At 33.1% G+C, this 16,305-nt stretch overlaps 1 protein-coding gene and 1 non-coding gene across 9 annotated transcripts in view; one reads left to right on the top strand and one right to left on the bottom strand.

Annotated features, from left to right (window-relative positions):
* Positions 1-16,019, top strand: part of Shld2 (shieldin complex subunit 2) — an 85,927-nt gene extending 69,908 nt beyond the window's left edge. For all 8 annotated transcript variants that reach the window (XM_078038696.1, XM_078038703.1, XM_078038692.1 and 5 more), the window contains 4 exons: positions 5,365-5,571; positions 10,594-10,822; positions 12,206-12,321; positions 15,662-16,019. In XM_078038696.1, the coding sequence (XP_077894822.1) occupies positions 5,365-5,571; positions 10,594-10,822; positions 12,206-12,321; positions 15,662-15,900 (791 nt within the window). In that variant the 3' untranslated portion in view covers positions 15,901-16,019. The remainder of the gene's footprint in view (positions 1-5,364; positions 5,572-10,593; positions 10,823-12,205; positions 12,322-15,661) is intronic.
* Positions 14,739-14,810, bottom strand: Trnaa-agc (transfer RNA alanine (anticodon AGC)). Its single transcript has one exon. It is a non-coding gene; the product is annotated as a tRNA-Ala (tRNA).
* Positions 16,020-16,305: the final 286 nt, after the last annotated feature.

Genomic DNA, 16,305 nt, shown 5'->3' with positions numbered 1-16,305 from the left:
TTTTTACCCGAAGGAGTTAATGTCTCTTTCCAAACTTGAAGATAGGATCTGTCACATTGTGTCTTTTAATCATTAATAGCCTATAACTAGGATTTGAGATAAGTCTGACTTTTGACTTTTATGCTAGGATCAAACAGTGACAGATGTTTGTTCTGTTGAGAAATCTGACAAACATGTATTAGTATACTGAGTGTGATCATTGACCACCATGTCACAGCTTGGAACATGAGTCTAGTGCATGCTAAACAAAAATGTAGGTCAGGGTTATATTGGAGCTGTAGCAAAGCAGCTCATTGTGTGTAGCCATTTAATGTTAATAGTTATTTAGTAATAGAAGAGAAATTAAAGTTGTTTCTAGATTATCTATGGTATTTAGGTTAATATTGAAAATATGAATTGAAGAGTTAAGCTGTATTTGTTCTTTATTCATTTATTAATTCAGCTTATGATTGTTTATACCATTGTTTTAAAGTTTTAACATCCATTTTAATACCTCAAGACATTTCTTTTGTAATAGAAAATACCAGTTTTGAAGGACATTTAAGTAAGTGGTTCTACTTTCAGAAATTGTTAACATTCTATTTATTTATTTAATATTTCTTGAGATCTTCTCAGTATTTACCTCTGTATGAGGCACTGGTTTTACTTGGTCCTAAGGATAACAAACTGACATTTAGATGATATAATAAAAAATTATATAGTCATTATAGAAGATTACAGAGTTGATATTTTTAGAAAAAATAATAAGAAAATTCACAATCCTTTGCAATATGCATTGCTAGTAGAGATTGAACATGCTTCATCTGTAGCAAGCATTTGTTAAGGTCCTAATGAGGGTAAACTAGAGACATAAAGTACACTTCTTAAGAGGAAAATAAAATATCTATTCAGATATGTTTTTTCCATGCAATATTTTTCTGAAATTATTTAATAGAAGTCTAAATATTTCAAATATATAACAAATCATGAGGTACTCCCATGAAATAACTAAGCACAGAGCATATGCAGATAATCCCAACACGTAAGACTATATGTTCAAAAAAAGACTAGGGCTAGGGATGTGGCTCACTGGTAGAGTAATTGTCTAGCACATGCACAGGGACTTAGGTTCAATCCCCAGCATCACCAAAAAAACAAAACAACAACAACAAAAAAAACCCTTTATGTTATACTAAGTTATAGTTATGTCTGCATGGAGGTTTGAAATCCATTTACCTCCTTAGTTCACGATTCAAATATAGAAATATATCACAGTTTATCTCATGCAAGTCTCCTTCAGATTTTGCTAACTTAACTGGCACACAGTTCCTTTCTGTTACTTAAGGGTGCCAACCATCTCCTGTTTCAGCGTCTTAAATGTATCTTAGATTTGTTTTCAGGTACACAACTAGATGCTTCTCCCTAGAGTGCTTTTCTTCCAACTGTGCCACATGCATGGCTCCTTCATATCTGTGCTCCAATTTTATATCCTCGGAGAGGCCTCACACAGGAATGTACATAATTGCTCTCTGGCAAATCACCCTTTGCATTCCATTCTAGCTTATTGTCTTCCTTATTGATTAATTTTCTTACTACAGTAGAAATTCTATGAATACAAGAACATTGACTAGCTTGTTCACCCACTGGGTATCTCCATCACATTGCACTGCTTACTCTAGTAGAATAAATTCTCTATGAATGAAGATTAAAATACAAGTCAGTCAGCCATTCAAATTTCTCACTGTCAAGAGTCAAATTTGAGGAGGAAATAAAGTTGCTGGTTTTTAAATAGTAAGGAAAAAAATCACAAGGCTAAAAATAAAAATGTACACATTTGAAGATTTTTGCAATCCTTGGGATGTGTCAAAAAGAATTATAGGTAGAGGTGATAGAGTTTATGTTAGCATGCACCAAATCCTGGGTTTAATTCCCAGGACTAAACAAACAAAAAACTAATTACTGAACTTGGGTTCTAATGGCTTGTATTAGAACTAGAATTCCATCCTGGCTAACCTAAACAATTTAAAGTATGTGGGGTGTCACTTAGTAGCCAATGGCAAGAGTGCTGGTGGATTCCAGGGGCACTTAGAACCAGGAACCTAAACCCTACAGCATTCCCCAGGAGCTTCTCTGTGTATCTGCTTTATCTGAAATTATTTAATAGAACTCAGAATTTCTCTGCTTTTCCATAATATAGAAAGCAGAGGATGGTTACTCCCTAGCTTCTGATTTTGCATGAGGCACTGAATTCCATCCCTGGCACCACATAAAAATAAAATAAAAAGGTATTGTGTGCATCTACAACTTAAAAAAAAAGTTACTCTTAAAAAAAAAAAGAAGGAACTAATCCTACCAGGCATGGTGGCAGTTGCCTGTGATCCTAGCAACTAAGGAGGCTGAAGCAGGAGCATCACAGTTTCAAAGCCAGCATCAGTGGTGAAGCACCTCTGGGTTCAATCCCCAGTATCAAAAAAAAAAAAAAAAAAAAAAAAAAAAGAACAAGAGAGAGAGAGAGAGAAGCAGGGTTGGGGAGGAAACACCAGTCCCATTTCCAAATTCCCAGCAAAGAGAATCTGATTGCCCAGATTAAATCTAATTCAATAAGCTGTGACCAGGAAGACAGAGTTACATAATATGTAATAGTCATAGGAGGGCTTAAACTTAATTTAGTGGCAGGAAATTGTTAAGGAAGTTGTTTATTGTCTGGGTGGACACATACAGTATTCACTATCCAAAATATATATATTTACCAGCTTAGAAAGATGTACATAATGTATTATTTAGTTTTTAAAAAGGACTTTATAAAACTTGGTGTATAAGAGGATCCCATTTTAATAAAAGTATATCTACAAGTATCTATGTACATTGAAAGATCTGAAAATATATATAACAAAATGCTATCTGTGGTTAATCTGTATAATAGTTTTATGTTTTATTTTCATTTTTTATTTATACCTTTAGTTTGACTTTTATCTGAATTTTTGTGTGCATCTGCATTGTTTTTTTAAACTTTTGTAAAAGCTTCAAGCATATAAAAAATTAGTGACAATAAGAAGTAGAGAAAAGGAACTTAAGTGTCCATTAGCCAGGTTATTAAAAATAGCCAATCCTATTTCACCTATTACCTCTCTTTTCTCTTGCTGTCTTAATGGTTTATAATAAATTTATTAATTTAAAAATCAACTTAAAACATTTTTCTTTTGAATAAAAGAATATTTGACATTTGGAACATTTAACAATTTGAGGAAAAAATAGAATTAAATTCTATTTCATGTCTGTGCCAAAATAATTCCAGATGCATTAGAAATTCAAACAAGAAACAAGAAATAGAAGAAAATAGAAGTGAATTTACTTGGAATGCAAAGATTGGTAAATTAAATAAAATGTAGCAACAAAACCTATTAAACATAAAAGCCACCATATGCAAAATTAAAAGATGTGACAAGCCAGAAAAATTTTCATTGTGTCAGAAGATAATGAAAATAATTCAATAAGAAAAATCTTTAAAGATAAATTGAAAAGGATATAAATAGGCAAAGCATAACAGAGGAAATGTAAATGGCTAATAAATATATGAAAAATTACTCTGCAAATAATTAAAGACAAATAAAATAATAATGATGGTTGATTTTTTTTTGTAAGAAATTGATAGGAAAAAATTTGGGAAAATAGCCCATAAACAGTTGGAAATGAGGATAGTTGTAGATGCCTTATAAAATAATTTGGGGTATCTGACTCATTAATTACACCTTGAGTAGGACATTAATTACAACTGAGCAGGACTATCTGTAAAGATGTAGCTGAAAATGTTTCTATCATGATATTGTTTTTAATAGTGAAAAATAAGAAGCAAAGAGTACCAAAATAGAAGATTGGTGTGTCTGCAATGGCATATTACACAATTTAATAATTTGAGTAATATTTAATGACATGTAAAGTATGTATTTGACACATTAAGCAAAAAAAAAACTTAAAAATCCAAAACAACTGTCCACAAAAGCATTAACTCTGTTTGTTTTAGAGTATTAAGATTATGAAGCTGCTATTTATTTACTTAGCTTATCTGTGATTTCAAAGCATGTATTTTTAATTTTTTAATATTTATTTTTTAGTTTTCTGTGGACACAGCATCTTTATTTTATTTTTATGTGGTGCTGAGGATTGAACCCAGCGCCCTGCGCATGCCAGGCGAGTGCGCTACCACTTGAGCCATATCCCCAGCCCCAAAGCATGTATTTTTTAATAAGACAAGAAGGCTATTTTAAAAGTAGTAATTGGTTTTTTGTTTGTTTTGTTTTGTGTTGCTGGGGATGCAACTTAGAGCATGCTAGGCAAGTGGTGTACCACTGAGCTACATACCCAGCCTATAGCATCAGCTAGAAGTGATTGGTTTTAAGCAGTAACTTGTAATATTTACGCCTTAATTCTGTGTAATGAGTCTGTACAGATTTATTGACTCGTTTAATTACACACACACACACACACACACACACACACACACACACACACACACAGTCTAATGAATAAACCTAAGGAGCTAAGTGGGTAGGAGTGAATTAGATTTATGGCCTAAAGTGGGAAACTAAACAGGCAGCTGTTATTATCTGAAAAGTTAGTGTTGAGAAATCTCCTTTTTTATTAGCATTTTAAAGTTGAATTTACTAATATATAATGATTACTTGGCAAGAAGATCTTTGCTACTGTGTTTAAAAGTTAGCATTATTACTGAGATAATTAAATAGGTGCTACTATATCTAAATGCTTTTTTGTTATTATCATTCTGGAAAAGTCAGCTAAATATGATAACAAAGGTATTGAAATATCAGTGAAACATTGCTTATGGTAGACCTGTGTCCATTTCAATTTCCTTAAAAAATACCTCCTAAAAATATTTGCCTGTAGCTATCAAAATGAGAATTTGCTATTCTATAAAACAGTTTGTTGTGATAAATTATGACTTTAGGTGATCAAGAAATTTTTAGAAAATTCTTTACTGGAATTATCTCTAAGTTAGGCATTCCTGTAATCCCAGTGACTTGGGAGGCTGAGGCAGGAGAATGGCAAGTTCAAAGATAGACTCAGCAACTTAGTGAGACCTTCTCTCAAATTAAAAAAAAGTTTAAAACGGGCTGAGGATGTGGCCCAGTGGTTAAGGGCCTCTGGGTTTAATACCCATTACCAAAAACAAAACCAAACAAAATTATCTCTAACATTCTTATATTATTGCTTTTAAACAACATTTATATTTTGTCTCTTTATGCCCAAATTCTTAAGTCATAAAAGTTATATTTAAGTGATTCAATTAAGCTAACCTGTTTAATCTGATACTGAACCTAGACTTTTTCCCTTTGGATAAACTTTTGTTTTTATTTGTTTTTGTTTAAGATTATATTTGGGAATTTAAATATCTTTTGGTTCAGCACAACTGCACACTGGAAACCCTAGAGTTGCATACAACGCCTTGGTCATCCTGTGAATGTCTGTTTGATGATGATATAAGGGCAGTTACATTTAAAACAAAATTTCAAAATAGTGTACCTACTTTTGTCAAGATGTCAGATTTAGCGGCACACTTAAAGGATAAGTATTCAGGTAAGATCTTTATACACATAAAATGTTGCTAGAGATAATATAAGCAAAGAAACTACCATTTGTGAGAAAATGTATAATTGAATATAAAAGTAAAAGTCCTTGCAAATAACTGAAGCCCATATTGACAACTTCTTAGCTTTCTGTCTCTATTCCTTTGATGTTAATTTTTAATTAGGGATCACTGTAAAATATTTTTCATGCATAGTTACCAGCAGCTCATCATTTGATAAACTAGATATAGAAAAATGACCTTCACCAGAGGCACTGTTGAGATAAACATCTTATGAAGTCACTCAGCTGTCATCTAGACATGATTGTTAAGATTTAAAATTGATAAAGGATCTTTGAAATTTATATATTGCTTTGTAAAATTCAATACTTCCTGTTGTGGTTTTGGATGTTTTTGTCCCCCGAAGGTTCATGTATTAGAGACTTGGTTCCCACTGTAGAAAGTGATAGACTTTTAAGAGGTGGAACCCACTGGGAAATCTTTGAGTTAATAGAGGTTTGCTCTCAAAAGGGATTATGGGACCTCAGTTGCTGGCTCCCTATTCAGCAGTGTGATCTCTCATATGCATTCCTGCTAGTCATCATGAGGTTCTCATCAGAGCCACACCAATGCCAGTGATATGCTCTTGAATCTTCAAAACTGTGTGCTAAATAAACATTTTTAAAATATAGCTTGCCTCAGGTATTTCATTATAATGAAATGCAGTCTGCTACCCTTCTAGTACTCAAATATGTGTGTGTCTAAAATTCATCCTCAGAAGCATACCACATAGATGAATTCCTTTGATTATGAATTATATACACATATTCATATTTCCTTTTAACTAAATATAATTAAAGTGATTTGTTTCGAGTGCAGAAGGAAAGGAATACATTTTAAATCCAAAAGGCCAAGGATTTTGGAATGAAGAGAGAGTACAGTACAGTAGTGATAATAAATATTTGTAATTTCAGTGGGAAATAGGTTTCACTAGATTGCATTGGCTTCCCACTAACAAAGGTAATGAATGATGCTAACTTCTAATTGAAGGATAGCAAATAGCATTTGAGCTATATTTAGGGTTGCTAAATTCCAGTAATTAATAAAAGACAACTTTGGAAAGTAATGGAAAGCTTTCCATTGACTCTTGATAGTAAATGCATTTTGGAGAAGAAATAAGGATTGAAGATAATGGAATGTTTATAAGGTTTATTTTGTTCCATAGTTCAAGTGTTTTAATGAAATAGAAAGAAGTTGGTCAAAAAATTTCTAAGAATTTTTATAAGATTACTATTTTTGATGCTTTTATAGATTAAATTATTAAGAATAACTGAGGAACTTTGATACAGAATTTTGTCTTCATTTTTTCATTTGCATGAATAATTTTCCGAATTCATATATGATTTTAGATTTTACAAAATGCTACATGTAGCTTAAGTGAAACAATATGATTACTTTTGTAATTATTTTGATAAAAAGAGTCTGATCCAAAATGAAATAAATTACTACAATTCTGAAAGAGACCACTTGCTAAGAATCTCAAGTATTTTTTTGGAGCTTTTAAGCTGACATGGTATGCCTCCTTTTTGGTACTTTCACAGTAATTTGAAAGTTGTATCTCATTTTAGAGTTAGTGTCTTTCAAGTGTGGTTCAAAAACTAAGTGTTAGATTAAAAAACAAAACCTTAACAGAGTTTTTGGGTGTAGTTTTCATATAGTAATCTTAACCTATTATGTGGATTTTTACATGAAACCATTACCACAGTTAAAATAGTGTTCCTTTTGCTTTTTTGTAGTCTCTTCCTTCCACTCATGCTACTGTTGACCTTTCTATTATTTTTAAAAATAAATGGAATATTATAGTATATACATTGTTTTATCTGTCGTCATTAAGGAGGCAAATTCTTTTGAGATGCATCTATATTGTTATGTTTATCCGTTCATATCTTTTCATATGTTGATACACATTGGGGTTCTTTCCAGATCTTGATTATTACAAATAAAGCTTTTATAAATTTTCATGTGTATGACTTTATGTGGACATAGTCTTTCTTTTCTTTTGAGTGAAATACCTATAAAATAGCTGACTTATGTGGTATATTTAACATTCTAAGAAACTGCCAAACTGTTTTCCACAGTGGTTGTACCATTTTATATTTTATATTCTCACAAGCAGTATATGAAATTTGCAATTTCTGTACATTCTGGTCAACATTAGATAGGGACCTTCTTTTTAATTTTTGTTGTTCTAATAAATATGTAGTAAGAATTCATTACTGTTTTAATTTACATTTCCCTACTGGCTAATAATATTGAGCATCTTTTTCATGTACTTAGTTATTATCCATGTGCCTTTTACTGGTGGAATATCAATTGAAATCTTTTGCCCATTTTTAAAAAATCAGGTCGATTGTTTTATTATTGAATTTGAGAGTTCCTTATATATTCTAGGTATAAATCCATTATCAGTTATATGCTTGGCAAATATATTCTCCCAATTTGTTGGCCATCTTTTTATTCTTTCACCTGGATCTTTTGAAGAGTACAAGTTTAAAAATTTAATGAATGCAGATTAACCATTTATTTTTATATGAATAGGGTTTTTGGTTTTGTGTTTTAGAAATATTTGCCTAACCCAGGGTCAAGAGATTTTCTTGTGTTTTCTTCAAGAGTTTTAGGTTTTTTTATTTAGATCTATGATTTATTTTGAGTTATATTTTTATTTAAATCTGTGGTTTATTTTGAGTTAATCATATTTGTGTGTAGTATGAGGTATGGCTTGAATCTCTGTCTCTCTTTTCAGTTCTCTTTGTTGTATGAAATATCCATTCATGTAAACACCATTTGTTGAAAAAAATCATTATTTCCTCAGGGAATTGGCTTTGCACCTTTGTAAAATATCTGTTGTCCATATCTATGTAGTCTATTTTTTGACTTTCTTTTCTGTTATATTAATCTATTTGCCTATCTTATACCAATACCAACCTGTTTTGATTATTATAGTTTTACAAGTCCTAAAATTTGGCACTGTTAGCCTTCCAACTTTATTCTTTTTCAAAGTTTTTTTTGGGGGCTATTCTAGAACACTTGCATTTTCATTTGGATTTTAGAAACAGTTTGTCAATTTCTACAAAAAAAAAAAAAAAGCCTGTTGGAATTTTGATTGGGACTGTGTTGAAGCTATAGATAAATTTCTAGGAGAACTGACACCTGAATACTTAGTTTCTAATTCATGATCAGGGTCTGTCTCTTCACTTGTTTAAGTCTTTCTTGCAGGCATGTTTTGTGTTTCGAGTATAAGACTTTCACATTTTGTCAGACATGTTTATTTTTCTACCTTTGTGCTATTGTAAATGATATTTTTTTAAAAAATATGATTGCAGTGGTTGCTAATATTTGGAAATTCAATTGATTTTTATATATTGATCTTGTAATCTTGCTAAATTTATCAAGCTCAATAGTTACTCTTGTGTAGATTTGGATTTTCTACAGAGACAATCATATTGTCTGTGAGTAAAGACATTTTACTACATCCTTTCTGGTTTTTATTTATTTTTCTTACCTCACTGTACTTGTTAGTTCCTTCAGTATAATATTGAAAAGACTTTGTGAGAGTTGATGTTTTTATTCATAATCTTCATTTTTAGTATGATGTTGACTATAGGTTTTTTATAGATTCCTTTTATCAGATTGATTGATGTTATCATATATCATTACTAAAAATTTTAATCAGAAATGGCTGTTATATTTTGACAAATGCTTTTTCTCCATTTTTGAGATGATCATATAGTTTTTCTTTTTAATCTGTAATTAATTACATTGATTGATTTTTTTAATGTTAGACAACTTTGCATTTATAGGAAACCCAACTTGGTCACGAATATATATCTTGAGTTTCTGAGGCTGTTCTTGAACTTGTGATCCTCCTGCCTCAGCCTCTCAAGTCACTGGGATTACAAGCCTATGCCACTGTGCTTGGCTTTAGGTTTTTCTTTACTGAGAGATTTTCACTGCAAATTCAATTTCCTTAATAAATATAGAGGTATTTAGGTTATCTACTTCTTCTTGAGAGAGTTTTGGTAGTTTGTAATTTTCAAGAAATTTGTTCATTTCATCTAAGTTGTTTGTATAGCGACAAAAAATTTATTGACATAAAAATTATTTTATTCTCTTTGTGTGTGTGTGTGTGTATGTGTGATATATATATATATATATATACTGGGGATTGAACTCAGGCCTTGCACATACTAAGAAAGCACTCTACCACTGAGCAACACCCCCTTATTATGGAGAAGAGGGGAGAGTATGCTTAGATAAATTCATAGAATTTATTAATATACTGAAAGGAAAAAATAGGAAAAAATGTCTGGCAGACAGTAGATATTCAGTATTTGTTCAACAGGTGAATGATGAGCCATTAAGTAGTCATTGAGCATGTTTTAGGTTTACATTGAGTCACATGAGAAACCATTAGTAAATGAGGACTGTCAGTGCTCACGTGGCTATATAACCCAGGATGGATGGATGGGCAAGAAATTGGTAGGGGGAGGGGGAATAAAAAACAGGTGGACTATTGGTTTATTACTTTTGGATAGAGGAGAGAGTAGAATAACTAACCCACATCCTGCTTGACTTTTGACTGAAATAAATTAAAAAGATTGTTGACACGACAGTGAAAGAGGGCATATTAGTTAGCTTCAAGTATTTGAAGGACTTTCTCCTAAAAGAAGGATTAAATTTATTTTGCATGATTCGAGAGGGTGGGGAGGAAGAAAATATCCACAACATGTTTAGTCATATTAGCCAAATAAATCTTTACTCACTTGCATGTAGAGATCCATTTAGATTCTAGAGTCAGTACTGAAGCTGTGAGACTCTAGGAAGAGTGAAGACAAAAAAAAAAAAAATCAAAAACAAGAGCTTAATGTAATCTTTACTCTAAGTGACTAAATCAACCATATCATAAGCCATATTGATAATTAAAATTATAATTTGGGTCAGTAATTTATAATATTTTTGTTTGTCTTTTATAGGAGTAGTTCTAATTAAAGCTCAAATTTTAGAGCTAGTATTTCCTGTTGCAGCAGCTCAGAAGATAACTCTAAATGCTCACTGTTCCCTGAAGAGTATCTTCTCCTCTCTCCCCCACATTATATATACTGGCTGTGCAAAATGTGGATTGGAACTAGAAACAGATGAAAACAAAATCTACAGACAGTGTCTTAGCTGCTTGCCATTTGCTAAGAAGAAAACACATTATAGGTAAGACAACTAAGCAAGCCAATGTAAAGGAAATTTTAGGACTGGAAGTGACTGAAAAATTACATGTATCATTACTTTCTAACAAAAATTAACTAGAGCTAATTGAAGAGAATAAAATACTCTCCTTGAGTGACAAATAGCTATTTATAAAAGCAAATATTGTCCAGAAATTATAACAGGATTTTTTTTTTTTTGGCATTTCTTGGGATTGAACCCAGGGTGCTCTACCAAGCAGCACCCCCAGCCCTTTATTTTTCAATTTGAGACAGGCTTCCACTAAGTTGCTAAGACCGCTCTCAAACTTGTGATGCACCACCACGCCCAACACCGTTTTTTCAAACAAATGTTCAAAGCCCACTCAATCACTAAAGTTTGCCAATTCTATTTTCCAAACACTCTTAAATCTGCCTACTTCTTTCCATTTCCACCACTGACACTGCAGTCAAGTCATCTCTACCCTAGGTTTGATCCCTGGTACCACCAAAACAAAACAAAAACACAAACAAACATAACTTATTTTCTTTTTTCTTACTAAATTTATAAGTTCCTTAAAGAAGGCATCAGATTTGTCTTGCTATTAGTGTATAGCCAATGTTTAGCATAGTCATGGTACATAATGAATACTCAGCTTGTCTTTGTTGACATAAAGAATGGAGGGAGAATGGAAGTGCTACAAACATTGATGTGGCTGGGTCACTGTAGTATGCTGATTTATAGCAGCTCAACTCATAATAGCTAAACTATGGAAGCAACCTAGGTGCCCTTCAACAGATGAGTGGATAAAGAAAATGTGATGATATTACTCAGCCTTAAAAAAGAATGAAATGATGGCATTTGCCAGTAAATGGATGGAGCTAGAGAATATAATGCTAAGCCAAATAAGCCAATTCCAAAAAACCAAAGGCCTCATGTTTTCTCTGATATGCAGATGCTAATTCACAATAAGCTGGGGGAGGCTAGGGAAGAGTAGAGTTACTTTAGGTGGAGGAGAGTGAAGGGAGGGGAAGGGAATATGGGAGTAGGAAAGACAGTAGAATGAATCAGATATTATTACTCTGTGTACATATATAACTGTACAATGGTGGGATTCTACATCATGTACAGCCAGAAGAATCAGAAATTATACTCCATTTATGTTTGATGTACCAAAGTGCATTCTACTTTCATATATCTAATTAGAACGAATTTTTAAAAAGTTTTTAAAAAAAGGAATGGAGGGAGAGAGTGAGCCTAGAGAAAGAGTGTAAAGTGAGAAGAGGATGGGACCTAGAATCACCATATGGGTAAAGTGGGAAAATCCTTAGTCACATTTTGTCTCTGTTATACTAAATTTCCCTCTACTAATGATCTCTTTTAACTTCTATTTTCTATTTTTTTTTGTAGGCCAGCTTTAATGACTGTAGCTGATGGAACACATAACATTTGCATCCATGTAGGATCAGAGTTAATAGAGAAGATTCTTCTCAACATTTCTCCAGACTGCCTCAACAGAATTGTAGGTAATGTGTCAACACTCCATCAAGGAGATTTTCTTCATGGAACCATTCAATCAGTAGTATAGGTAGTATATTGGAACAGAAGGAATGCTATGTTGTAAATTAACTTTTTTTTTCATCAGCATAAAAGCAGAAGGATAATTTACCTTGAGTAAAACATAAGTCTATGTAAGTTAAAAGGTGAGATTTGCTCTATACCTATCTGGGTACATGAATACGGGGAAGTACCTAACCTCTCTTTAAATTCCCCATTGGTCAGCAAAAGCTCCAGGGCCCAAGTTTTATAATAAATAAATGAATGTGTAATTCCATGTATTTGAAGGTAGTCTACTCTCAGTAGAATGAATTTGCAAGCTCTTCAGCTAGAATGTCAGGGACAGTCAGTGGCTAAGGACAAAGCAAAGATACTGCACCTATCAGATAATCAAACTCCTTACCTGTTCTCATTAGCCTCAGATTCTTTAAGCAGATGAACTAATTTGGCTCTTTTTATTGCTTTGTCTCTTAATGGTGTATTGTTTTTCTTGCTTGTTGTGTATGTAATAGTTTTTGTTTGAATGCTGAACATTGCATTTAGCATGCTTCTTCTTTTAGATCTTTACTGGGTGGGCAGGGGTATGGTTGACTTCAGGCATGGGCCTCAGATTCATGAGTATTTTGTTGTGAGAATGGTGAGCAGCACTTCCATCTACTCCTGCTCTGCTGCAAGCTTTAGTCCTTCACTTTGTACCTGGACTTTACAGAGCTTCTTTCCATACTTATACATATTTATGGAGTCCAGTGTGATATTTTGATATGTGTGTACAAGTATAATGATCAAATCAGGATAATTAACATTTCCATAACTTCCAACTTTTATTGTTTCTTTGTGTTGAAAATATTCAAAATCCTCTATTTAGCTACAGTTGTATTTGAGATATATTCTGAGAAATATGTTATTTGTAAGTGTCATAGAGTATGCTTATGCAAACCTGGAGAGTACAGGTCAGTCATTCCACATTGCTGCTTGATGCAATCAGGAGACCTGGTATGAGATATATGAGGCTGCTGCCAGTGTAACACAGCATACTCTTTTATAGTAAATGATTTTAAAAAAAAAGGTAAGAGTACAGTTAAAATAACAATTTAAAAAATATTCTGTAGTAAACCAATAACATAGTTGTTTATTATCATCAAATATTAGGTAGTATAAAAAATTATATGTGTTATACTTTTATACAACTGGCAGCACAGTAGTTGAACACTGTCATCACTACAAAAACGTGATAATGCTTTACCCAATAACATTAGGAAGGCTGCATCACTGGGTGATAGGAATTTGTCAGGTTCATTGCAATCTATGGGACCAACATCATGTGTGCAGTGTTTCAGTGATTTCATGTGGTGCATGACTGTATTTTGAATCTCTCTATGTTCTTACATGTCCTCAAGCTGACCTGGCTTCTGTTGGTTGTTATTTGGTGCATCCTAGGTTGGTCGGGGAAGGGGACCAGGATGATTCTCTATATGATTCTGTTCCAGTCTTATAGGGTTTTGGGTGTGACACTTCCTCTGTGGCCTTGCCCGTTTTGCCATGGCAAATAAGCTCCACTGTGACTTTGGTGTTCTTGCTTGTGTGCCTCTGTCCCTTCCCTAGCAGCAGTGTATTGTGCATCTTGATCTAGAGAGGTTTTCTGTCTCTTCTCCAGGGTTAGAAGGATTTTTTTTCTCTTATTTTTCTCTCATCTATACTGGGTCCTCTTCTGGGGCAACAGAATTTATATTTTTCCTCCAGCAGTTAAGGCTTTTGTTTCTTTTATGGGGAAGCCCAGGCAGCATTTTGTACTTTTCTCCCCTCCTTCAGGACTTCCCAAAAGTTGGAAGCCTTTTCTGATGTCTTGTGCTGCCCCAGGCTATGAGCACCTGATAGAGGTGAAAACAGCCACATCGAAAGGCCAGCACAGATGCAAATTCCCTTATGTCTGTGGTATTGGCCTGTATTTGACTTTTAGCAATTCATTAAAAATTTGAATATATTCTTCTTTTCCTGTTTGTTTGGTGGGCCTGACTTCTTCCCAAGCCCTGTTGTGATTGGACCTGGCTCCTGTTCCATCCCTCCTTGGAGGTATCTGTCCTACCCACACTTCTTGGCTGCTGTGAAACCTTGTTTTTCTGTGGTTCCAAGAAAAATGATGATTTTGTCAGTTAGCTTTTTCTAATAACTTGGGGTGGGAGCCATATCTCTCCAGCTTTCTACATCCTAATTTGAAGAATCTTCATTTGTTTGCTTTTGTAATTTGTTTTTCTTTATGTGCATTCTTTTGGCTATCTTCATTCCTTTTCTCAGTGTTCTTTTATATTTTCAATATTATCTCTTTCATCTTTTAAGATAATAATATTATTATTTTTATATTGTCAATCTTATCTCTTATTATTATTATCTGTGATGCTGGGAATTGAACCCAGGGCCTCATGCATGCTAGGCAAGCACTCTACCATCAAGCCACATCCCAAGGTCTTATCTCTTCCATTTTATACACAGTGTAGTCTTTATTTCTCAGAGAAGCATCATTCTTATATCAGATATGCTTTGTGCTTATCCATTTTTGAGATAGTTATATTTCTTGGCATATGTTAGATTATCATTAGTTACAAAGAGGTTATCAGACCATCCATATAATCACTAGTGCAGATTTTTTTTTTGTTTATCAAAGCGAAAATACAATAATTTTAAATTCCCATACTTCTGGAAATATGTTATTTTAAATTACCATACTTCTGGAAATACAAAAATTTCAAATTACTTTATTTCTGGAAATATGACCTCCAGGACAATAATAGCCCAATCCAAGAAAGACTGTTGGTATTGGTCAAGGAACTAGTGCAATTTCAACACACACATACACACACACAAATATTCCTAAATCCCCCCAAAATCTAAAATCCAGAACACTTCTTCAACCAGTATATGTGTAGGTAATTGTGATTAAAAACAATAGATCAGATAAATATGAGAGTCTTTTTTTTAATACAGATACTCTCTTTTTGTTTTATTCATAACTTAGGGAAACATTAGTCTCAGTTCTTTGCTACATTAAGAAGCTGATAGCTGTGTGGCAATAGGAGCTGCTGTCAGTCTGAATAACTCATCTTCTGAGCTTGCTTTTCCTGTTAATGAGAATCACAGGCTATTGTACTAGACTGCTTTCAGTAACTTGAAACTAGAAAGAGAGGTATAAAATGAGAAATTTAACATGGGTATGAGACTTGAGGAACCAAATTAAACAATGAAACACTCAATGTGTGTGTCTAGTAATCTGGAAGGGATATTGAACGCTTCCTGTATGTCTTTGTTCTTCCTTAGTACCTTCTTCAGAGATCACCTATGGAATGGTTGCAGCAGACCTGCTTCTCTCCTTGTTGATGGATAGCACAGAGCCTTGTGTATTGAAGATTCAGAGCCTTTTTGTCTTAGATGAAAATAGTTACCCATTGCAACAGGATTTCTCCCTACTGGATTTCTGTCCTGGTCAATGTAAGGCATGGAGCCCTTCTCTGAGGCCACATGAGGAAGTTGTAGACATTCCAAAGAAGAAGTACTGAAATGATTTGTGTTTTAAATGAATGATAGGGGTTTTGCTTTGGGCTTGTTTTATATATATATATAAAATAAAGAAAATTGTGCTAAACATATGAATTAAAATTATTTTTTTCTAAGAAAATTCTGTGAAGTTTTATTATTTATTTTGTTTTTATTTGTTAGTCTCTTCCTTTCTTCTGGTGAAATTATCTAGCAATAAAGGCAATACACAGTTCCCTAGGAATTAAATGTTACCTTTTAGTCCCTTCTGTGTTCAAGGCTCTATGCTAAATACTGGGCATCCACACATATAAAATTTCCTCAGAAATTGCTTTTCTGCTTTACTCACAAACTCTATATACTTTGTCTTATTTCTACCTCAATAAACTATCAACATGAAAAATTTCCTTGATTATAAAGAACTATAC

The sequence above is a fragment of the Ictidomys tridecemlineatus genome, chromosome 1, assembly GCF_052094955.1.
Source record: "Ictidomys tridecemlineatus isolate mIctTri1 chromosome 1, mIctTri1.hap1, whole genome shotgun sequence".
In the NCBI taxonomy this organism is placed as follows: Eukaryota; Metazoa; Chordata; class Mammalia; order Rodentia; family Sciuridae; genus Ictidomys; species Ictidomys tridecemlineatus.
The sequence above is the reverse complement of the archived record's forward strand: the minus strand, read 5'-3'. Positions and strand labels throughout refer to the sequence as shown.